Raw genomic sequence first — 26,175 nt, forward strand, 5'->3', positions numbered from 1 at the left:
TTTGTCTTATTTGTCTTATTTGTCTTATTTGTCTTATTTGTCTTATTTGTCTTATTTGTCTTATTTGTCTTATTTGTCTTATTTGTCTTATTTGTCTTATTTGTCTTGTTTTGTTTTATTTGTCTTTTTGTCTTATTTTTCTTATTTGTATTGTTTATCTTATTTGTCTTATTTGTCTTATTTGTCTTATTTGTCTTATTTGTCTTATTTGTCTTATTTGTCTCATTTGTCTTATTTGTCTTATTTGTCTTATTTGTCTTATTTGTCTTATTTGTCTTATTTGTCTTATTTGTCTTATTTGTCTTATTTGTCTTATTTGTCTTATTTGTCTTATTTGTCTTATTTGTCTTATTTGTCTTATTTGTCTTATTTGTCTTGTCTTATTTGTCTTATTTGTCTTATTTGTCTTATTTGTCTTATCTGTCTTATTTGTCTTATTTGTCTTATTTGTCTTATTTGTTCTATTTGTCTTATTTGTCTTATTTGTCTTATTTGTCTTATTTGTCTTATTTGCCTTGTTTGTCTTATTTGTCTTATTTGTCTTATTTGTCTTATTTGTCTTATTTGTCTTATTTGTCTTATTTGTCTTATTTGTCTTATTTGTCTTATTTGTCTTATTTGTCTTATTTGTCTTATTTGTCTTATTTGTCGTATTTGTCTCATTTGTCTTATTTGTCTTATTTGTCTTATTTGTCTTATTTGTCTTATTTGTCTTATTTGTCTTATTTGTCTTATTTGTCTTATTTGTCTTATTTGTCTTATTTGTCTTATTTGTCTTATTTGTCTTATCTGTCTTATTTGTCTTATTTGTCTTATTTGTCTTATTTGTCTTATTTGTCTTATTTGTCTCATTTGTCTTATCTGTCTTATTTGTCTTATTTGTCTTATTTGTCTTATTTGTTCTATTTGTCTTATTTGTCTTATTTGTCCTATTTGTCTTATTTGTCTTATTTGTCCTATTTGTCTTATTTGTCTTATTTGTCTTATTTGTCTTATTTGTCTTATTTGTCTTATTTGTCTTATTTGTCTTATTTGTCTTATTTGTCTTATTTGTCTTATTTGTCTTATTTGTCTTATTTGTCTTATTTGTCTTATTTCTCTAATTTTTAATATTTGTCATATCTTTCATATTTATCTTATTTGTCCTATTTATCTTATTTGTCTTATTTGTATTATTTGTCCTATTTGTCTTATTTGTCTTATTTGTCTTATTTGTCTTATTTGTCTTATTTGTCTTATTTGTCTTATTTGTCTTATTTGTCTTATTTGTCTTATTTGTCTTGTTTGTCTTATTTGTCTTATTTGTCATATCTTTCATATTTATCTTATTTTCTTATTTGTATTATTTGCCTTATTTGTTTTATATCGAAGCCTTATTTTTCACTCGATTCGGAAATCCTAAATTTCCAAAGTCATGTGTTCTCAATTTCCTATATTTGAAATTCTATCATGCGGGATCTATTCTCAACCAACCGTTCTGCAAGCCGTGTGCAGAACGACTAGTGTTTCCTAACCGAACAATTTCATGCAACGCAAAAATAAAAAGTCGAACTGTGGAAACACGGTCGTTGGTATCTGCATACAAAGGATGAAATACTGGACATATTTTCGAAAAGACGTATAAATTATTGCGATCATTATGTTACTCATATGAACTAAGTCTTATATGTATTTTCAAATGAATTTTATCTAATGTTTTCATTCCGGTGGAAATGGACTAACTATTAAAATTTCATATTGAGAGCAGTAATGTTGATTACATAAAAGAATGTTATGTTTCACGACCATATTTTGCCCAATTGAAAATATGTCAAGGTTTGCAAGAGTGTTGCATGGTTGTTGCGCTGCAATCGTGCGTGCGACAAGATCGTATAGCTGAGGGGGCAGCTGATGCTTCATTGAAGCTGATAATGTTTATCATATTCATATTCCCGGTATGAGGATTCAGCATAACTCGATCAAAAGAATAATGTAGGTCTCTGAAACATAATTTTCATTCATAATTCGTAATTTTGCAATGTCTTACTATTTGCAATGTCTGATTCCGCACCCATACTATACCTAATTATTTATTATGACCATGCAGAAAACATGCAAAAGCGCAGCTTGCTAACATTATCGTAGATCCAATCGTATACGTGGGTAGGTCGCGCCGACCGAGGGCCTTATATCATACCGATCGTCAAAGACTGGAACGTTACGTTTATATTTCCTTCGCTTCCCTCTTTCGCGCTTCGTAACGCTTCACCATCTAATTCATGTAAAATTCGGGAAAACCAGGGAAAACTTATGAGATATTGAAATTATGCTGAAAGATTTTTATTGATTTTATTATTATACACTTCCAAATGATTTATGGAATTTTTTGCATATTTTTTATTCCTTCCCCGGAGTCACACTTCCGTATTGAAACTTTGATTTACCTGACTTGGGAAATTCGTAGTTTTTCCGGGAAAACTGAATTTATTCGCACAAGTAATGGAACAAACATATCCTTTAGACTTGTGTCAACAGTTTAGAACATAAAAATACATATGTCACCGCTTTGAATTTTGCGTAATTCGCGGGAAAAGTCGTTGGGTGGTAAAATTGTGAGCACCTTGCGGCAGTCGCCGAAGTATCCTGGAAAATCCCGGAAAAACTTTCTCATTGTTTTTCACCCATTTCAAAGAATATAAAATTCCTGATGTAGTGATTGTCTCGGTGGTCGAATATTTCAATCAGTTTGGTCAAAATAGTTGTTCTAAAATCAGCGTTACGCCACTCTCCAATATAAATTGCTCATAGCGCAAACCCACGAGACGGTGGCCTTAACTTCGCTTTACTGAGCATGTCTCAGTTACCATCGCTAAGACCAACGCTATGCTTGGATTCTTACGGCGTAACACAGCACTGCTCCCGAGTATGGAGCACACATCTGGGCTACATGTCATTCCGTTTACATCGACCGCATCGAGAAAATACAGAATACAGAAACGCTTCATCAACTACGCCTTACGCCGCTTATCATGGAACGATCCAGCCAACCTTCCGTCATACCAAAACCGTTGTGCTCTGACTTGTAACCATTATGGTCTGTACAAATACCATGTGGACAGGTTTTAATCAATTTTAGATACCTCCCTCCCCCTGCGTGGACAATATCTGATATAAAATTTCGAAAATTTGTATGAGTCGTGGACATTCGTCATACTCCCCCATCCCCTTAAACCGTTCATGTGGTATATAGCCCCTTAGCAGACCATCGAGTGATGCTTCGACGGATGTTTATATTCGACGTCATAACGTGTAACATCGACTGTAGATACATCATGGAGAATGCTCGACTTCATGCACCGTCTCGACAACTCAACTGCTATGGATCCGTGGCCAAAATAATCCATTACATGACAGACTACAGACTATTTAATTAAGCTTGTTGTTTTTTCGATGTCAATGTAAGCCAATTAGTTTTCAAAAATAGGATTAAATCAAACAATCAGTCTGGGTAATCTATAAATTGTTGTTCAATGAATAAATTATGTGGGGCACCATTTTTTCACCTGTTTATGTTTTAATAAATAGACGAATGAAATAGACTGGCAAAACTTTGCTAAACATTGTCAATTACACCCCTGAATCCACAAAAAAATGGTGAAGATCGGAGTAATTGGAGAATCTTTCTTCACTGGACTCGATCCTGGGCCAATCGCTTCCAGTTGCCCTGAACATTGAGCGCCCTCAGGTCCTCTTCATCTGCAAAAAGCCATCGTGTACGCGGCCTTCTACGAAGCCTGCGGCATCTTCCGGGTTCACTACTAAATATTATCTTCGCTTGACGTTCTTCCGGCATACGAACAACGTGACCAGCCCACCGTAGTCTGCCGTGTTGTATTTTTTTCTTGAGCAAGGGTAAACAGAAATCTGCAACCAGACACCTGAGGAGGTAACTCAGGTAGTGTGGGGATGGGTATGTCATGTAACTCTTACCCGACCCACTAAAACCAAACCCTTTCGCCAGTCCGTACACCCGGCTCGCAATTAAGCAATGCATCAGGGGGGACTATCGAGAACGCTCACGCTTATGCTAACGCACTTGACGTTAATACGCACAACATCGACTTGAAGGGTAGTAACCTCACCACCCGTCGATCGCAAGCTATGATAGTAACGTAGCGGTCCGTATCATAATCTCACGTTGGAGACAAGCACCCCGACAACAACCACCGCGCATGAACCGCAATGACCTCTATATCTTCATACTGAGGTCCCCACAGCCCACCCGCGACATGTTGGTTGTCGGGGTGAGCAAAGTGTTCACTGCATCACAGGTGCCCTTACTGCATTCGTTGGTTTTGTTCAAGACGCAACCACCGCTGCAGTTTTGACATAATCTGTTGAGATGCTGTGTTCACCGCATTCCATTCAACTTCCTCCCGGCACATCCTTTCGACGAGATTGTCCGGGGTTGTATCCATACCGCTAACAAGCAGCATGGCATTGCGTTCTACCTCGAATCGCGGCCGAATCGAATGCCGTGTTGTATAAGCTTAATAATATCCAGCCCTTGGTGTTACAATTCGTGATTCATGCGACGCCGCCAGATACCGTTCTCCTGTTTACCGCCGAGTATTGTTCGCAACACCTTACGCTCAAACACTCTAAAAGCTCTCTGGTCGGATAACATCGTTATCGCACGTCACTAATGTTCCAAGATACACGCATTGTTCTATCACTTCAAATTTTTCACCATCCAGCACCATTTCGCTAGCACCACCACTAATGAACCCACGTTGATTGCCAGCGACCATGTACTACATTTTGCTGGTATTGATCGTGAGCAGGGTAGAAATATTTCACAGTCAATGCAGTGAAAAACATGGATCTCAGTATAATCTGCAGTCGCCTTCTTCGCCGCCATGGTGAGTGCGACTGGGTGCAGCCGAAAAATCATTTCCAACACCGACCTTTCAATTTCGCATTCAGCCACTCACAAGTCACTCTGACATGCTGCTCAGTTCGCTCCTTACCATATGATTGTGAGTGGCCCATTTAAACGCGTGGTGAATTTTTTCAATTTGCTGGGTGAATGTGTACATTTTGCTGTGGTAGATTTCATCTTCGCGGCGCAGTGGGTGATGTGAGTTCTGTTGTTTACTTTTCTGCCTCTCCGGGAGTGTGAGGTTGATTTCAAAGCAGGAAGAAAATAAAAACATGATATAAAAAAACATCACCTTCATCCAGTGCTGCCGAAAATTTACAACCCTGATCGTGAGTCCAATCCTCGCTGTCTCCCAATCCTCGTGAGTCCAATCATCGCTGAAGAAGTGTTTTGGGACCACAATCAACTATGCAAAATATGGGCTCGATTGGTTGCAACCTCGCATGCCGCATCGCGTTTTAAATTTACATGGAGATTAGTATGGGAAAACGTACTTTTTTACGTTTTTGCTCTTAGCGGCTTTAATTTATCATCAATCACGTGACTCAATACGTTAGCATATAGTCTGGAAGATGCCGAAAGACTTTACAGAAGAAGGTACGTAGCTGGAAGGTCTACAAAAAATGTTATTACGTTTCGAAAATTGATTGTTCAAACCATATGCAGGAAATCAATGATTTTGCCAGCACTACCGGACAACTTATGATTGTCCGAGGGCAAAACCCATCTTTCTTCTAGTCGGATTTTTTTCTTTGTGAAATTATTCCAGATAGCTCCCATTATCTCTAAAGCCCTATAAGATCAATTATTTTGAAATAACATTCAGTTAAATTATTAGTCTACGTAGTACGGCAGTGCTTTCAGAATAAACGATTGTTTGCATATGGTTTGAACACTCAATGTTCGAAGCGTTATAACTTTTTTCGTGGACATTCCAGCAACGTCGTCAAATTCTTCAGCAAAATTTTTCGGAATCCTTTGGGTTATACTTTAACGCAATGTGCCACTTGGTTTACGATGAACTGAAACCTCTAGTAGTAGCGATGCAAAAATATACGTTCTTCCATACTAATTTCCATACAAACTTCAAACGCGATGCGGAAAGCGAGGAAGCAACCAATCGGTCCCAAATTCTGCACAGTTGTTCAGGACCCAGAGTGGCTTCGAAAAATCATTGATTTGAAAAAATGACCATGACGACTCACTCTAGTAAACATCAATATAAACAATGCCAATTATGTTTTTTTCTGCACATAGTAAGCACATTCAGTGACAGTCGAATGAATGAGTTGGTGGAGTTACTGTAGTCGTCTGACTATGTCATTCTATGTTTTGAATAATCATGCGATGTTAGTCAAAATTCGGACTGAAGTTGCTTCATGAATATGAATCTTTCATGCTCTGGACGCGATACAGCATTTCGTTAATCAGCCGATGGGTACCAGTCAGACGCTGTTTGAGCCGCACCTCCTGGTGAACATATGCTCGAGGCATACCTTCTCACTCTCAAAAGTGCCCAGAATCGTGTCTTACCAAACCGGAAACGGTTGAGGGCAAAAGGTCGAGCGGGCAACAGGTCGAAGGGACAAAAGGTTGACGGGACAAAAGGTCGAAAGGACAAAATGTCGAAAGAACAAAAAGTCGAAATTACAAAATTGATTAAAATTTAAAAGCCATATTAGTGAGAACAATACAAAGCAAAACTATGATTTAAGTTCCACCATCGGAGGTGACAATTGGTCAAATAGGGGTTAGATTGGGCTGTGTTTTCAACAACTTTTTTTTCCAAGTTCGTTTATTTGGTAGGCTCAGGTGTGTATTCGGAGCCACGTTTCTTTGTGATATGTACAATCGACATAATCTTGTTAATAAATTAGTAAGAGAGTGAAATAAGGCAACGTACTCGTGGTGACTCGAGGTTAGGTTTATTTGTCAACAACTTAAAATGTCTTTATACTGTATCTGGGCACATGGAAATTGTAGTGATTTAGATAGCCGACTTGCAGACTGTTTGTGAGAACTATAGCCTATTCTTGACTTGAACACACAACCTCTTATTTTAACATAAAATTCAACCAGCAATATGCAAGATGCCTATGCACGATCATGATCATAAACCGTTCGGGTCGCTTATGTAGGGTCGTTCATGCTGTGTACACGTAAAAAAATGTTATGTAATATTAAGATTTCTAATACTGTTTTTGCCAAAACAGGCGCTTAATATGTAATGTATAAGAAAAAAAATACATTGCATTAGCCACATATATTCCAAATTATACTTTTTATGATTCATGAATATTATTAGAATATTATTCATTAGGTGGCATAATGAAATGTATTAGTATTTTCAAATAGGTTTTTGCCATAACTTATAAGGTTTATTCTTTACGTGTACCATGAGAGATGTTTTTTCATTCATGTTGTACAAAATACAACATCATGCGTGTTTGAGTGTTAATTTAAATGATTCGTAAGTTTGAATCACCGAATAATATGTAAGTTAAGCTGATATGTACAGCTTAAGGTCAGTCTTAGTGTACATGTTTCGGTGTTTATTTTTGATTTAAAACCAATAACGACGTCACGTTGAATTAAAACCAATACCTTCCCAACCTAATACATGATGAGGAGTGGAAAGTGAATTTGACACACATTGCTACAAGATAATGAAAATCTTCTGTATCGCCATGATCGACATCGGAATGTAATATATAGGAATGTATAGGAAGTCGCGTTGGTTAGCTGCGAAATAATTCATTATACGACACTGATTCAAAGATACCAGGCTAAGTAACCTAAGTCATATTCATTAATTTAATTTATTTATCTTACATTTAAACATAGTACACTGAATCAACAATTGATATAAAGCTGTTATTCTGTCGTAGTCGGGTTCAACTAGAATAATATTTTATATGTGTAGTAGCGATCCTTTTCATGCACAATATCAAATAATTGATCGCATTATGGAAGAAGGATAATAGTGGAAGAAGGATAACTGCCCTCAATTAAAACTGTAATACAAAGATATGGCGTTTAAGTAGTTGATGATGGAAAATCGAACCAGAAACAGAACATATGAACTGGTATGAGATGGGCTAGAGATGGACTTGAGATGGGCAAAACGGATCACTTCGTTGAACGGATCAGATCTGGGTCGTTCGGTCTAATGATCCGGATCTTTCATACACCCAACCAGGGAATGGAAGATTTTAATACAGTTCTGCATAAGAACCTTACAGAAACTGTATAATAATTGGACATATACAATTCTGTAAGCTTTTTATACAAATATTGTATTAAAATAATACAGATTTGTATTATTTTAATACAAAATTTGTATAAAAAGCTTACAGAATTGTATATGCCCAGATTTTATACAATAATTGTCAGGTTTGTTTTTTGGGTGTACGGATCGGATCTTTGGAACAGTACGTAAGGAGAATGCAAAATGGTGAAACGGTCGTCATTCAAGTCGAATCTATACCATTTCGTCGAAAGACATTTCGTCGAATGACATTTGGTCGAAAGAACATTACGTCGAATGGACGTTTGGTCGATGGGATATTTAGTCGAAAATGATGTTTTAATCCACTAGAGACGCAGGACATTTGGTCGAAAGGACACTACGTAGAATGGACATTTAGACGAATCGTACATTTGGTAGAATGACGTTTGTTCAAAAACAGATTTTCGAGTTAAAAATCTTGGTACATTTAGTCTAATGACGTTCCGTCGAATGGCTATTTAAAAAAAGAACTTTAGTCAATAACAACTAAAAGATGATTGATTTATTGTGGTGTTTATCAAAGTCACATAATTATCGCTCCAATATTGTCCAAAGAATAATGGGTTCATAAAAATAATAAATAATACGAAAACTATGAATATTCCGAGAATATTCCCGACTGGATATCGACTTTGGCGAACCCCTCTAACCGACTACGATGAATCTTTTCCACCTGATCAAAAAAAAATCAGTCCAATGATGTTTCTTCAATAGACATGACGTCGAATAGATTAGGTCATTCGACCATTTGGTCGTAATTAAATTTTGGTCAATAATTAACGAATTATGGTTGGAATTTTATTCTAAGCTTATTATTGTATGAATATTGAGTGAAAGAAAGAGTTTCAATGAAAAGAATAGGAAAACCATTTCCATTCGACTAAACGTCCTTTCGACGAGATATCATTAGACTTAATGTTCCAAAACCGACTACGATGAAGTATTGGCAAAATAACATTAAATAACCTGTGCCAAAAAATAGATTAGACGGTATTTCACCATCAGTACCTACTATTTTGCTATTTCTGTAGGTTTTCAATTCAACAACTATAAACCACCAGGGACTCCAGAAGTTTCTGCTGGCTCAGGTGAGAAATCCTCATTGGAATCCGTATTCGTTTCTTCCGCTGCTGATTGAACTTCCTCACGTCCACTGAATTCCTCTAATCAGTTTGTCAATGTATCTTGTAGATTATTTATTCAAATTTAACCAAAAATCTATTGACGAATTATCCTTTTAACTAATTACCGACTAAACACTTTCAACATTCGACTAAATTTCCATTCGACTAAATGTCCTTTCGACCAAATGTCCATTCGACTAAATCTCCATTTGACTAAATTTCCATTCGACTAAATGTCCCTTCGACCAAATGTACTTTCGACTGAATGTCATTCGACTAAACGTCATTCGACTAAACGTCATTCGACGAAATGTCATTCGACGAACTGTACCAAAGCCATTCAGGTCTATGCTTTTGACCCGTGGATACAAAAATTTCATCACTCTCTCGCTCATAAGCATACATTACATGTATAAAGAACCTACGATAAAATTTTCATTTTGACATTTCCCTACAAATGGTCAGATAATTTGCCGATCTGGTGAACCGGATCTTTCAAAACGTGAGCTACGGATCATTCACTCACAACAATGATCCGGATCATTTGAACGGTTCCGGATCTGAACGCCCATCTCTAGATAGAACTAAAACATCAGGTTATGTCCTAACTTAGATCGGTTAATTGTAACAGTAGAGCGAATTGACTTGACACGGTGATCTACGATTTGTAAAACAGAATGGCCAACATGAACGTACCATTAGATCAAAAAGTAAATGCCAGATATCGTCAATAAGTGGGTCGGCATAGTAAATCTCCCAAAATTCGACCAGATCAGAATTGAAAATAGAAGTAGATGCCATTCAAAAGACTAAAATGTTTGAAACCTGTTGTCGAAATCAGTAACCAGTTTCAGAATCGAACATCACCAAACCAGCTCATTTGTTCTACCTTTTATTTCAGTTTATTCGACGTAAGTAACACTTCTGCACCTTTGCTGTATTATGATTTTAAAGAATCCCAGATAATGTTTCGAAAATGGAAAGTAAAATAATTGCAACGTGGGAAAGGTCTACTTGCAGCAAACGAATTGATAGTAACTCCCAGATCTGACGTATTTTCCTCGTTTCCCATCGTCCGCTATGGGCCCATAGTACACAGTCAGCGTGTTACGCGTCGGCTTTTAGTGGGGGCACGTTTATTTATTTTCCATGCCGGCTTGTTGTTTATGCAGCGGCGGAATCGGCTTGACTTCAGTCTCGGAAGTAAAGGCGTTGAAAGAGGACGCCTCAAAGCTAGCTGTCCTATTTCGAGTGCGTTCATTCTGAAAAACCCGTTTCGCACGATCGTTTGTTCCGAAAACTACGTGCGTTGGGTGATCGATAGATCAAAAGTGTGTTCCTTTTGCATGACGGTTACAGATCGCGTGCGTTTGACACGGTCTCGGTGATAAATTTATTCAGTTTACGATCGTTTGATTGTGGAACTCAACGTTGGAGAAGCGGTTGTAGCACAGGCTTTCGAGATTGTACGTGGTAATCACATCGGAAACAATTGTTGAATAGTCAAAGTGCTCGTGTCTAGAACTAATTGGTGGTCAATGATAGTTATGATCTAGTGGATACGAATCAAGATGAAATCATTCATAATTCTGAACACTCCTTGGTGCGGCTTATTATCTCTAGAATATTATTCAGCTATTTTTGCCTGATGAAAGGATTTTACTTACGTTGAAAAAACAAAGCAATTCATTTTCACATTGGGATACATCTGGTGAATGGCGTAGGCAATTTGGGAAGCTGCGTTGTTTGAAGCAAATGCTTCAGATAAAAAAATGAGATCAAGAGATCACTCTGTTTTTAACGACTGTCAGACGGCTGGAAAGATTTACGAGGGTGCGCAGAAATTTGTTTAATACAAATTTATAACTGATTTCAAGTAGCACAATGAAGCGTGGCATCATAACCAATTTAAAGTGGAATGCGGCATTGTGTAGACGATCGTAAAAAAGACTATCGGTAAAGCTCAACGGACAAATTTGTCAAGATTGGTTGAAGTTATTTCTAGGTTCTATAATTAGGTGTGTAACAAAGCAGCGAGTTAGGTTGTGTTGGTACCGAACTAATTGAGTTGGATCTGGAATGGATTGTCCAGAGTGCAGAATGTGAAACAATATTATATTCAAATTAACAAAAAAAGTGACAACACAAGACAACATGTGAGAGCTGCCGATAATCATCATTCCAAACATCACCTACGAAGTCCTGCTATTTTTGTGAAAAGTGAAAAGATATTCTTGACTGCGGACTCGATTTTTCCATCCCAGGTAGACTTTTCAGAGGATTTGAATTCAAAAAGCAAACATTTTCAACCGAGCAAACGGATTTAACAACTGAGGTATGTTTTAATACAGCCAATTTATTATACTCAAGGATGACATGGATATTGTTTGCTGAACGGTTTGATAAATGGTCGGAAAGTTGTTTGATGATAATGCAGCAAAACAGGTGATTCAGGTGCGCATATCGATTTGAATCCAACTGATCATGTCATACACAGTCGTATAAAAGTGCTGATGGTTAGAGATACGCCATGAGGCATAAGTACATACTGCCGATCGTGGCCGAATGTTTGCTTGATATATTGATAACACGTGAATAACGGATTCCAAAATTGCTTGTGACTACAAGTTGCTAACGTACGCAGTAAAGTGCAAAATGCATTCGTTTAGAATATGGATATTTGAGATAAGCTGCAAGTCGTCTCTAAATCGGTATTGTCTAATCCAATAGTGTGGGTAGGTCGGTTTGAGCTCCAGAGTTACTTAGAGGGCTCGAATCGCCTATGTCTCTAGAGTGACTGAGTCATTTTTGTTTTTCGAATCGATAAGTGTATTTAGAGTGGAAATCCACCAATTAGGAGAGACATGAATTGCAATTGAAAACTGACGTAGTTACTCGTAGCTGGTGCTTTGCTAAATTTAACCTCTAAATAAAGACGCTATATGGAATTGCTTGCCATCCCGCGGTTATTTATTTTGATAAATTGACTTGGTATTATACATTTTCCTGATCATTATACTGAGCATGCAGTGAAATGCTTACCAGGATTAGAATGTGTTCTTGATCACATGATAGGCATAAAAATCTGGCCAGTGTACAATTGCAATTGTCTTCTAACTAACTCTGTTGAGCATCATTTTTACCCGGTCTTGAATCGGATATCAATCAGCATAATAATTTGTAATGCTATTTGATCTACGATCAGTGTTGAGAAATGTCATAAAAATGTTATGGGATTGCAATTCCTAATTTGCTTCTTTTTCGAAAGTTATTTATAAATCGGATTTTTTTTTTTCGAACGTGTAATGCATGACATTTTTATGAACATTAAACTTGACGCATTTAAGTTACATGTTCATAAAAATGCAGAATTGTAGGGTAAAATAACAAACAGTGAACCCACTAGTAGCGAAATTTTGCTCTTTCTGTCATAAGGAGTAGAAAATTTCAACATATTAATTTTGCGTGATATCTAATAACAGGTTCTGCATCTCCTCTTCATAAAACGTACATAAAACTTCAAGTAGATGACGTTATTCCTTTAAATTAACATTTCAATGTATCGTTGAGTTTGCCGTAAAGTAGACTCTCTGAGGGTCCATAATAAGAAATTGCTTTCCTATCAGTCCAGCGGTTCTCAACCTTTTTCTTGAAAGGTCCCCCTTCAAACTTTCCCTTTCATTGAGCTACCTGTAAATGAAGGTTCGCTGTAAATAAGATATATTAAAAACGAACCACAAAACTAACAGGATATATGGCTTTCTAAAAAATTGTTTGAAGTTTTCATAAATCCGTGAAACTTTCCAATTCAAATTAATGTTATACATTAAGCTTCCCACAAGATTTTTGGAGGCTTCTGAGCTTTTTGGAAGGAAACTTCCATGCCTCCTGAAATAGAGTTACGTGCCTTTTGATTGGGGGCTTCCGAGTGTCTTGAAAGGAGGCTTCCGAGCATCTTAAGAGGAGGCTTCGGAGCCTCTTGAAAAGACGTTTCTCAGCATCTTAAAAAAAACCTCTTGAAAGAATTCCGAGCCTCTTAAAAGGGGGCTTCTGAGTCTCTTGAAAGTAGATGTCTGAGCCTCATGAAAGAAGGCTTCCTAGCCTCTTGGAGGAACGCTTCCTAGCCTCTTGGAGGAACGCTTCCGAGCCTCTTGAAAGGAGGCTTCCGAGCCTCTTGAAAGTAGGCTTCTGAATCCCTTGAAAGGAGGCTTCTGAGCCCCTTGAAAGGAGGCTTCTAAGCCTATTCAAAGGGGGCTTCCGAACTTCTTGAAAGGAGGCTCCCAAGCCCCTTGAAAGAAGAATTCCGAAGAATGTATACAAGCCTCTGGAATAATGTCTGGAATAATGGAATAATGATAATGTCAATACAAAATTTAAAAAAATATCTATTTTAATTTTTGTTTTCCATAGCATTTCCAATACATGTAATCCAATCATTGGGGGGTAAGATAGGTTCTCTCTCTAAGGAATTTCAAAGAATAATATTTATATTATGCAGTAATAATGCAAATATGGCTGGAGGGTCAACTATTGGTCATTATGCATCAAATAATGTATGAAAAAAGCTATTGGTAAATTAGTCACAAGACATCGAAATGGCATTTCCCAACACAGATAACGACAGCCAAGTTTTTTTAATATTCTTTATTTACGAGACTAAGTTTTAGTTACATCTTTTGCACCTTTTGCTGTCATAGTGTACCCCAATCGACAAATTGTGATCTGGCAGCTTAGTATACGTCAAACAATCCCACAGTAGCGAGATTGTGCATTCATTTTCCATGCTCACATAAATCAGGAACAAAAATGATTTAGTTTGTTTTATTTAAATTACAATTTCATTGCTTCATATTCCATCAAATATTAAATGTTTTACAGTATGAAAAAGTTCACACAATGAAGCTTGGTGAGAGTCAATGAATCAAATGCTAATGTATTGACTCAGTTATTGACACACAAGTTATATGACAAATGCGTCAAAATTTGCATACATGAATGGCAGCTGCTGTTCCATATTAATAGTACTACATTTCTAACGTGTTCCTCCTACTGTAAACCTATTTGCTATTTCTAAATAGCGAAATGAAAAAGTTTACAGATTCAGAGGTTAATTAGGAATCATTGAGTGTTTGGGGGATTGAAATCAAACATGAAACGATTCGACCCCGGGAGAGATTGCTCGGTCATAGAAGGAAACCTGCCTAAACCCCAAGCAGCTGGTCTTAATCCAATGGCCGCTTCCGGGGTGGGCACCAAAGGCCTTCTTTTGCCTCCCGGGTCCCATGGCGTCTTAGTGGGGGAGAGTTTCGGATGTGGAGGTCCTAAATAGTATACGAAAAGAAAATGGACTTACGTTGGTTTATTATATTAGCATTATATTAGCATTATATTATTATATTAGCAGGATTGATTACCGTGAGATCGTTCCCGTCTTGGTCGACGGCGAAATCTAGCTTAGCGGCCGGAGGGCCGCGGAAGGACAACAATGCGGTTGCTTGATGTATGGAGCAAATCGGTTGACCGCATTAAGCGGCCCTTTCAAACAAAACTGTTAAATATTAAACAATCTGACGTTTTTAATTTTTTTTCGAACTCTTCTACCGAATATCCCAAACTGGTATGAGCACAAGTGTAGCTTAATATAAAATCCACAGATTTCCATGTTCGTGATTGTGCTTTCAAATTTATCTGCACATGGTTACCACCGCTGGCGGCTCGTTGCGTTGCTTTACAACGTTCCAGAAACATAACTCTCCCACGTTTCGAGGCCGGAAATTTTGTTAATCCGCTTTAATCTGAGCATCGTTTTGCGCTGCCAAGACAAAGGTTACCGATCTAGAATGGCTGTAGGATAGCATTATAAGTCAACATTTGTATCTTACGAATCTTTAGTTCTCGTTTCATTGTATCGTATTATGGCACCGGCCAGGGAAGTGAATCGTTTCGTCAACTGCCTCGTCATATATGGTTAGTTTATGGTTGGGGTATTGCTCGTCTAGAATAATCCGCTGTCATCAAGGATGAGCAGAGACGTCACTTCATAAAATATCGATACTGACCCGGCGCATAATGATTGCCAGATGGGGTGAATAAAGCTAAGGTGTGGGCTATGTCGTGTCACGTCACATTCATTAGCACAAATCACGGATAAATTTCAACCGGGTGAACAAGCGTTGGTTACGTCATCTTATACTTTGGAGTTATTTTGATTGCGAAATTAATTAGGAAAAGTATTTTGTATAGAAATACTTTGATAGTTCAGCTATGAAAATTGAAATACATTCTATTTGAAACAATAGATATTATTTTCCTATTCCTTTTAAATGTAAAATATGAAATATATATGTGAATAGGCTCTTGCAGTGTTGTACTGAATCATTATCAGACGATTCATTTCATTCATTTAGTTTACATCTAAACAGATAAAACTGAATCAACAATTTGATGCCACAATACACGGTTCGAGGCCGCATCTCCATCCTCGAATGCGCCCCACGCAGACGATCATGATTGTAATTCTCATGTGAAAACTTTTCACGTGAAAACAGTAGGCGAGTTATCAAATTTTGTAGTCAAGCGATAATAAACACAGAATTTTCATTCAAACATCAATCTTTACTAGTATCAGGTAATTGTCAATAGTCCCGTTATATCTTCTATTTGGCGTTATCTGGCGTTATGGTTTTATGGTAGTAAGGAAAAAGAGTTCAAAATTTAACAGTAGGGGAAGGAGGGGCAATATGCCCTAGCTAAGCAAAGACTGCTTTAATGTCTTAGCTGTAGCGATTTTCATGGGTATTTTTACCTCATGACACAGTAAAACAATATAGCTAACTGATGCCATCTAAAAATTGTAGAATATCTCAATCATATTGATAATATTCACATTTTAAAAATGTGGTGATATTTCGCTGCCGGAAAACTCATGAGGCAAAACGCCTTCTAACTGGCAGCTATTAGGGAACAACGCATCACGCGTCTGCGAATCAGGATTCTGGTATGGACAGTACGTGGAGACGCGTAGTACAGTGTAGGTTAGTTGCCTTAGGGCGTTTTGCCTCGCCGAAATGTAAGATGTTTCATCAAAATATGGGAAATTTAAGTTTTTCCAACCTTTCTATCTGTTATTTTGAAACTTTTTTCGCCTAACCTACACACTTAAAATAAATCGCCGAATTCGGTAAAATTTTACCGAAATCTCAACAGCAGAACTGTTCGGTAAATAATTTAACTGATTTTCGGTGATTTTGACAGTTGAGCAATGGAAAAAATTACAAAAAATCTGTAAAATAAATTACCGAACAGTTCTGCTGTTGAGATTTCGGTAAAATTTACCGATTACGGTGAAATGAGTTAAGTGTGTAGATAAGTCTAGCTTCGTTACGGCCATGCCATGGGGGGCGTTTTGGGGCATCTTCCCCTAAATGCTTCAAATTAGGATTTTTAACCGCTGGCGAGTTTTATCATTTGATAATTCTAAAGTAAGATCACGGGTGAGTTTCGATCATCCTCGATTATTTAAAAATTGAATTTTCCCATCCCAGCGGTCTTTTAGGTTTTCCTTTGGAAATTTGTTCGAAAGTTTATTTTGAAATATCTGCAGGATTTTCTTCTATATTTTTGTTCTAAAAATCCTTCAGAAATTCTTTCCTTTTCAGGAATTCTCTACAGGAACAATTTAGAAAATTACGCCATTAATTGCTCTTAACATTCTTCCAGAGATTTCTTCGGAAAATCCTCTGAAAGGTATATGTGAATTCACTCGGAAGTTCCATTGGAACATCCTTTTGCTTCTAGTTAAACCATAAAAAAAAATTCTGTAGGAATTATACCGGAAAAAAAGTTTTGAAATATTGTTGAAAGTTGAAAGATTTTTTTCCAGAAATTTAAAAAAAGAATGGAATAGAAAACTCTAAAGGAATTTTCATATGGGTTTCTGACGCAAATGTCAAAAGAATTTCTAATGGAATTTTCGAAGGTCTTAAGGATGAGCCTTTCGGGATCCAATTTTATTCCACCTCGCGTTTTCAACGGCACCACTTTCAATTACTAAGCAACGATCAGCGACGCAACAAGGCTGAAATAAAAAGATGACAGTTATTCGTTGCTTCTTTGTTGAGATTGGTGCCTCTTAAAATGCGAGGTGAAAATTATTTGAATTCTGGACAGTTTCACCTTAAGGAATTTCTAACTAAATTTCTGGAGGAATGGTCGAAGGAATTCTCGAAGGAATTTTTGAAAAAAATCCTGGTTGTAATTCTGAAGAAATTTCCTAGAGAAAGTGTAAGAGAATTCTAAGGTTTTTTTTACTGGAAGACTTTGTTTGAAAGTTTCTTGAAATAATCGCTTATGTATCTGATAAGAAAAATGAAGGAGCTCCTCATTTAATTACGGATAGGCTTCCTAAAACAATTTCCTTAGGTATACCTAAAGAAATTTCTGAAGGATTTTCGGAAGGAATTCCAAAAAGAAACTCTAAAATAATTCTTGAAGAAATGCTTAGAAGAATTTCCGAAGGAATTTCTGGAGGATTTTTCGAAGCAATTGTGAAAGGTATTTCCGAAAATAATTCTTTAAGGAATTGTTCTGTACCTACAACACCTACGGAAATTGGTTTAGGAATTTCTTTGGATATTGATTTAGGAATTTCTTCGAAATATATTTTAAGAAGTCTGCCTTTCTCAAGAATTCCATTTAGTGAGAAAATTTCTTCGAAATTTTCCTCAGGAAAATTCTTCTAGGAAATCCTTCGTATTTTTTTAGCAACTCTTACAGAAATTCCTTTTGACCTTCGGATATTCCCTTTGAAATACCTTTGGAATCTCCTTTGAGTATTCTTTCAGGAATCTCTCCACAAAATCCTTAAGAAATTATTTTAAGAAACCTTCGTAAATTTCATTCGGGTAGTTTTTTGGAAATTCTCTAGAAACTCTTCCCGAATTTCCTTCAGGAAATTCTATTTCATTCTTCCATAATTTTTCGCAAGAATTTTTTCAACAAGAATTTACGGAATAATTCCTACCTACAGGAATTTTGAAAGGAATTTAACATTGTTGTACTAAAGGAATTTCTGTAGTAGGTCTTCAGGAGGTTTCACGATAGAATCCCTGGAGGAATATTCAAATGAACTACAGGGGGAATTTTATAAATTATTCCTGAAGGAGTTTGAAAAAAAATCTAAAGCATTTTCTGTAGAAATTAAAAAAAAAAATCTTGAAGAAATTTCCAAATGTATCCCAGAAGGAATTTCCGTATGAACTTTTTACGGAATTGTATAGATTTTTGATAATAATTTCTAAACGAATTTACGAAACAATTGTTGAAGGAATCCGTGAAAAAACTTCCAATGGAATCTCCAAACAAATATCTATTGGAACTTTAGTATAAGTTTCTAGATTTCTACAGGAATTCCTTTGGAAATTATTTTAGGAACTCATGCAAGAATTCATTCTAGAACACCTGAAGGCGTTCCTTTCGGAATTCTGCCTGAAATTTCTCCAGGAATTCCTTCGGAAATCTGAACAGCAGTGAAACAAAACCCTGCTTTGAAACTGGAATTAAGACTTGTCAAACTATCGGGATTGCAATCGATCCTTCATAATACTTCTTCAGATATTCCCAAGAATCCCTTGGGGTTTTGTTTCAGAAGTTGCTTCGGATTTTTTTCCAGTGTTTATCCAGGTGATAATTCAAAATCTTTTTCAAATGTTTGTTCGGAAAATGCTCCACACTTTTTTTTTACAAAAATAAAAAATACCATCAGGAATAAATTTGGTTAGGCATACAGAAATTCTTTCAGGCATACCTTCAAAAACTCCTCCAAGAATTCCATCGTAAAATTCTTCTCTTTCCTCTAGGAGTTTTTAAAAATCATCAGCAAAAAATCTAGAAATACTTTCAAAAATTGTTAAAGTTATTTGTTCGAAATTGCTTCTAAAATTTCTCTAAGCATTATTTTTGAAACTCCTCCGGAATTTCCTTCAGGATTTCCTTGGCTCCCTATAATTCCGCCGAAAGTATTTTCAGGAATTTCCGAACCTTTAAAAAATCATTAAGGAGTACTTGAGTCTTGTTTTTGTTTCGTTTTTTCTACGAAAATTTCTTGTGGAATTTTTTAACGAGCTCTTTAAAGAATTTATTTTAAATTCTCTTAGATATTTCATTGGAAATTTCTTTGAAAATTTGTTGGGAATCCTTACGGAAAATTCTCAGGAAAACCTTCCGAAATTCCCTTAGGAAAGTTCCTTCGGAAATTTCTTAATGGTTTCATTTGGAAATTGCTTTAGAAATTTCTGCGGAAATTGGCTTAGGGATTCTTTCGATTTTTCTTAATGTAATTGATGCAGCATTTGTTACGGGAATTTCTCAAAGAAATTCATCCGATATTCCATAAAAAATCTCTTTGGAAACCCTAGGAAAAAAAATCTTTTTGGTGCTCCTACAAAATTTCTTCAGAACTTCAATAAGGAACTTTTTCGATTTTGTTAGTTATTCCTTTGGAAATTTTATTAGAAATTTTTTGAGGCCTGCGGATATTCCTTTAAGATTTTTTGTGTGGGAGTTACTTCAGAAATTTAATCATTTTTCTTAGGAATCATTTGAAAATTACTTTAGGAGCTATTTTTCGGAAATTTCCTTAAAAAACTCTTTTAAAAATTCCTTTAGTATTTCCTATTTTATTCTTTACTAAATTCTGAAAAAAAGTCCAACAAAACTCTCGGAATAATTCCAGGAAAGAAACCGCTGGATTTCCTGGAGAAAGTTTCGAATGCATTTTTGGAGAAAGAGAGAGTTTTCCGAAGGGTTCTCTGGACGAATGTGAAAGGGAAGTCTTGCCGTAATTTTCTGAATTATTCCTGGAGCGACTTCCAGGAGGAGTTCTCAAAAGAATTTCTAAAAGATTTCCTAAAACATATTTCATTGAAATTATGAAATCAATTTCCGAACAAACTCCTGAAGAAGTTTTCAAAGAAATTCCTGCAGAAATTTCTGAAGAATTTCTCTTCAAGTAATTTCTGAAGCTCTCCCTTAGATAATTTCTGCAGGTATTTCTGAGGAATATCCGAAGGATTGTTGTTAGATATCTCCGAAAAAAAATTAAGAGAATTTCAAAGGAATTTGTGAAGAAATTTGCAAAGAAATTTGTAAAAGAATTTAGGAACAAATTTTTTAAAAAAATTCGTGGAGAAATTTCCGAAATTTTCTTAAAAGTGCTCCTTTGATTTTTTAATTTCTTTGACGAATATCTAAAGGAATTTCAAGATTTATCTCCAAAGTAATTTTCGGAGGAATTCTTGGGGAAATTTAAAAATGTCAGAAATGGTAACAAAAGATCCTTTGCAAATTCCGTTACAAATTTGTTTGGAAACTCTTAACCTTCCGGAAGTCGCATGGTCCTGGATCACTCACACAGTCCCGCCACTCTTGTGAACGACAAGCGTACTTTTTTCGAAGGTGTTGTACGGCGCGAGTTTAAGGAAGGTTAAGGCAATTCTTAAAATTTTGTCCTAGAATTGTGGACAGGATTCTTGCTGGAAATCCCAGAGTAATAACTGTAAAATTTTTTCGAGGGAATGGAATTTTGGATGGTATCCGAAGGAATACACAGCTCGTAGCAAAAGTTGCTCTAATCCCATATGGCGATTTAAGATGAATCTATGACAAAAGGTCGAAAGACAAATAGTCGAAAGGACAAAAGGTCGAAAGACAAAAGGTCGATATGACAAAAGGTAGAAAGGACAAAAAGTCGAAAAAACAAAACGCCGAAAGGGACTGAAAGTCAAAAGAGACAAAAGGTCGAAAGGGACAAAAGTTCTAAAGGAACAAAAGGTCGATTAAGAACAAGTTTGATGTACTCCAAAAAAAATTGTGAAATGCATTTCATGTTAATATGTCTCATTCGACGTTTTGTACTTTCGACCTTTTGTCCCGTTCAACGTTTTGACCTTTCGACCTTTTGTCATTTTCGACCATTTGTCCCTTCGGTCTTTTGTATTTCGACTTTTTGCCCTTTTGACCTTTCGTCTTTCGACATTTTGTCCCTAACCCACTAATATAGCATCACAAGTAATATTCGCCGCTGCTGCCGAAATTCTACGAGTTATAGAAAATTACAATTTTAAGCATATCTTGGGATTCAGAAAAGTTAAAATCACTCTAGCAAAAACCATAATAATATGTTGGATTCCAGGCAATGATCTTGTGGACCGCTTGACGGCTTCACTCGATGAAAATTGGACACATTGAGTAGCTTGTAAAGAGCCCCGCACATAGCATACGTTTGCGTTGCGTTTGACACAATTCCCATGGGAAAACTGTCAAACGCAACGCAAACGTATCCTATGTGCGGGGCTCTTAACTCTTTGACGTGTGGGTAAATAGGTAAATTATTGACTGAAACTAGCTAAGAGTGTAATGTTCACATTGACAAAAGTTTATCACAATCTGTGAAGTGGTTTTTGAGATGGCATCGAAACAAGAGCAGATTCACAAAACCATTTGGATGGATCGGGACCCAAGTAACATTTTTGACCATCTAAGATGAGTTTAGTACTTTCCATTTAATTCCACTACGTTTTGTTATCTTTGCAGATACGTATTTCGACCTCAACTGTGAGGCCGTCTTCAGTGTCTCGTGCTCGACTCTCGACGGCAAGTACGAGACACTGAAGACGGCCTCACAGTTGAGGTCAAAATACGTATCTGCAAAGATAACAAAACGTAGTGGAATTAAATGGAAAGTACTAAACTCGTGTTCGACGGTTGAATACATTCTACTAAAAGAGCTTAAAATATTTTTTCTATCATTTTTGCTTTTATAACGATCTTGAAATCCATTATTTGCTCTACAGCACCTTTTGTCTTTCGATCTTTTGTCATGACCGGTACGACCAATTGGAAAATCTATCAAGACAAGTGCCTCCAGAAGCGCCTGCAACCCTCCCTGCGGTCTCACGGAGGTGGATGCGCTATTTTCGCCGAATTTGGCATCCTGTAAAATCAGCCCCCTTAACGCTGGGTATAGACAACTTTGCGTGGTGTGTTACGGTGTAAGATCTACCACGGTCATATTGTCAGATACAGGCAAATCCTGACCCAACGAATATCTTCCCCAATATCCAACTCCGTGCTATTTCACTCTAACTATGCGTCTGGTGTTAGACTACAATGTTGTGTTGCACATTGCACAAAACCTTTTGTGTCAAGGGTAAAGTGCAGGCATTTGGTCATGGAGATTAAATCTTATAAACCAATAAAGTAGAAACCTGCTCACAATGGTGTTGTTTATTCCCTATAATTTTGAAGAAAATCTGACTTATCGAGTACAGTCTTTAGCCAAAGTTGGAAGAGCCGGACAAGAGCTACTATGTAAAATACCAGCCGATGATGCAATACGATAGTGTAAGAATTGGTCTATAGGACTCACACATGTCACATACCAACATATGTTCTATAAAGAAATCGATATGTGCCGAACTATCGACAAACTACATAACAGCCAAGCTCAAATTATTAAATGCTCGAAATCAGCCTTGTATCTACGAAAACATCATTTTGTTTTCCTTATATCAAGCAGACATCAAATCCTCTCTCACCTTAGACCGAACAGATAGATGCTTAGAAATAATACACCAAATTAAGGGACATATGTAAATCGGAAAAGAAATCATATCCTTTTTTGTCTTATACCGAGCCACCGCATGCTTTGAAAAAGGAATCATATCATCTCTTGCTTTACACTGAACAGTGCTTTCTTCAAATGGTAAATACGTGCTTCGAAATAAGGAAATACACTTTTACTTTTCTCTTTATGCTTACGCGTTTCCTTCTATGCTATGCCTTGTATTATATGTATTTTGTCCTTCGTAATGTGCTTTAGGCGATCGAGGTCCAACGAAAACATAAACCAGTAGATAGAAAGAAAGCAGAAGGCATAATGATGCAGGCAGATATAGATTATAAAAGTTTTGATAACTTTGAAGAATTGAACACATTTTCTATTTGATTCTAAACCGATGATTTATTATCGCCAATTTACCAAAAGACTTTATGTCAAATGACTAACCAACACCCTTATAATCAATTTGTTGTTTTGCTTTCAGTTAGATTATAAGTGCCAAGCTCCTTGTTGGTATTAATCAATTCTGATTATATTGGAAAATGCGTCCAGAAAATAACCAATCTATGCTCAGAGAAGCGCATCACAAAAAACGAATTTAAACAATTCGGACTAATCATAGAAAAGAAAACAAAAATATACAAGGTTTTGCTTCCCACCATCATTTTTATGGCTACGCTAAGTAAATAATGTATTTCGATAGTAAGGCTTAAAAATATAAACATTGTAAATGTTTAGAGATATAAATCTAGACAACATTCTTTTTGTTAATGAATTGGAAATTTTAAACACATGCTAATTAGTAAAAAAAATGCACTGACAGAAAGAAAAACTTCACCATCATCTATCGGTTGCAAAAGCAGTAATAATGACACATAAATTAAGTTTAGCCTTCTACAGGCATTCAATCGCGAAAAAGTCAACAGTCGCGAACCTTCATTTCACCAACCTGAAATAATCTTCTTTGGCTGAGGTTATCGGCACGAGCAAAACAAACTGTGGCATCACTTGAAAATGTTAAATGGTCTCATGTTGCGAATGTTCGGATGATCCATTCTTTCGAGTGGTTAAATTGCATTGTCGCATCGGTCGCATCGGTTCCACATTGCATTGGATGTCTTCTTCAGCCCGACAATTGATGACATCTTTGGTAATAAAAAAACACGTACTTCTCACGAGTTCCTAATGACTGCTGATTTATTTTAATTACTTATTTCTCATTGACCTAACTTTTAAATTATTGTAATCTTCAACTGATTGCTGTCGCTGTCAATGAAGAGTTCCCGATCGAGAAAATTGATTCGATCTGATATTGCTTACCATAAGAGTTATTCCAGAATGAGTAAGGGAATTCAATAACTCAGTCATGCTAAAGGTCATTTCAGCGGATGTCATGGTCTTGGTCATACCAAAATCACGAAACATTTTCATGCTCATAGCTTTGGTGGGTGATTCCAATTGAAGTCACAAGTGACGTACTTTCGTGGTTTGTATTCTTAGAAGGTAGTGAACACTTGTATCCGTGTACCTTTCGTCACGTTTTAAAATCATGTATCAATTAAGAACTATGCAAACAAATGAGATATCGTATCGTACTGGTTCGTTTGTCATTATTTTGTTGAATTTGTGAATCATGTTGTTGAACCATGTTTTCCACGCAGAGACATATTTCAGTTAAGATATTAGTCACATCTTTTTCAACGTTGTTTCAGAATTTTTTGTACGCAGTACCAAGATTGCTATTGCTGCGACATCCTTGTACAGAATTACTTGTTCAAAACTTGCGTATTTGTGTTAGTTTACAATAACTTAAGAGTTACCGTACCGGTTGCGTCAATGTTCCAACTTTATTTTGTCAATGTTGGTATTATATGCTATGTATGTAAATATATTATTTTAAAATGGCTACGATTATGTTAAAAGCATAATCGTTCTTCGTAAAGACCGTGGCTTGTCATAATTCGTAACCTCAGCCTTTATCCGCATTTTTTTTTTATCTCTGAGCTATAGATAGCTATCCCATTACGTTGTGGTTCTACATTATAATAACTTTTGCGTTCTTCTTCAACCCAACCTCCGTAACCACGCTTGATGTGATTTATGAACATTTTCATTCTTATTTTTTATTTACAGTCTCATAATGAGTTTGTCATCGCCGAAATCATCACGGTTTCATCCGATGGCTTTTAAACGAAACCAAGCTATCCCCGTAGCTGCAGTTTTGACATGCGTGTTTTTGGTGCTAGTGCCCTTCGCTGCTGGATTCAAACAATCAGAAACTAGTCTCAAAATGGTTCATGATGACCGCATATTACCGTTGGGTGAGTACAATAAAAACAAAACAAAACCAATGACGATGATTAACACACCTAGTGGTGATGTTTCCTTTCTTGTGCACCAAAAGAGGTAAAATGCTTGATAAAGTTAAAAGTAAAATTGTTAAAGAGGATATAGCCCATTATTGCTGCGAGCAAGACGAATGAGTATAAGCGCAAATAAAAAAAATCCCTAAGCGTTTTAAAAATAATAATAATATAATTTTTTAACAATGTTTTTAACAATATGAAACAATTCATCTTTGATCAATCTTTGAAGATTAGTGCCAAAAAAGAAATTGAAACTTTTTTATGCGTTTTTCTGCGTAAAAATTTTATTTATTGTTTTAATTGTATTTAAATCCTGAGATTATTCCAATTTTCATTAGGAAATAATGAGATAGGTTTCCGCGTCGAATGCAACTTGTTTCGAGCAAATTTACATGCTGATACAAACATCATCTCAAGCCGATTGAAACCGATGAAACATTTGGTTTTGGAATGAATGTATAGCCCTACCGTAGGTATAAGAAAGGCAAAAACAAAAGGTTTTCGAAAAGGTTTAAGATTTGCTTAACTTTACTTCGTTATCAACACTACATTTCTTATAGTTTAAATTATTTGTTGAATTTGTATTATACACAAGCAAAGTGCTTGGATTCAAACTTAAAAGCTTATGTAGCAGTTCTTTGAATCATTTTCTCGCAAATCAAGCAATTTGATGAACGTTCATTTAATTACGAAGGAAATGAGCATCAAACAATAAAAACGCTACCGTAATGAATAAAACCACCTTCAAACGGATTAATTAGCCGCATGTAGCAAAAACCAAATTAATCTGAGCATTGTTGATAAATCAACGATTAAAAAGTAATTGGGATCTAAATGATTGCTTGGAATTATGGCTC

General features: G+C 36.2%; 2 protein-coding genes across 7 annotated transcripts in view; one reads left to right on the plus strand and one right to left on the minus strand.

Annotated features, from left to right (window-relative positions):
* LOC134205218 (uncharacterized) overlaps positions 1–26,175 on the minus strand; it is a 181,316-nt gene that overhangs the window by 67,359 nt on the left and 87,782 nt on the right. The gene's annotated exons all lie outside the window — the stretch shown is intronic.
* LOC134205217 (uncharacterized) overlaps positions 10,507–26,175 on the plus strand; it is a 43,633-nt gene continuing 27,964 nt past the window's right edge. Inside the window, exons 1-3 of one of the 6 annotated variants that reach the window (XM_062680269.1) lie at positions 10,509–10,800; positions 11,599–11,669; positions 25,086–25,273. In XM_062680269.1, coding sequence (XP_062536253.1) covers positions 25,093–25,273 — 181 coding nt within the window. In that variant the 5' untranslated portion in view covers positions 10,509–10,800; positions 11,599–11,669; positions 25,086–25,092. Of the gene's footprint in view, positions 10,808–11,598; positions 11,670–25,085; positions 25,274–26,175 lie in introns of all 6 variants that reach the window. The other 5 variants (XM_062680272.1, XM_062680270.1, XM_062680268.1 and 2 more) reach the window with 5 other exon arrangements.

Source organism: Armigeres subalbatus, chromosome 1, assembly GCF_024139115.2.
Source record: "Armigeres subalbatus isolate Guangzhou_Male chromosome 1, GZ_Asu_2, whole genome shotgun sequence".
Classification (NCBI taxonomy): domain Eukaryota; kingdom Metazoa; phylum Arthropoda; class Insecta; order Diptera; family Culicidae; genus Armigeres; species Armigeres subalbatus.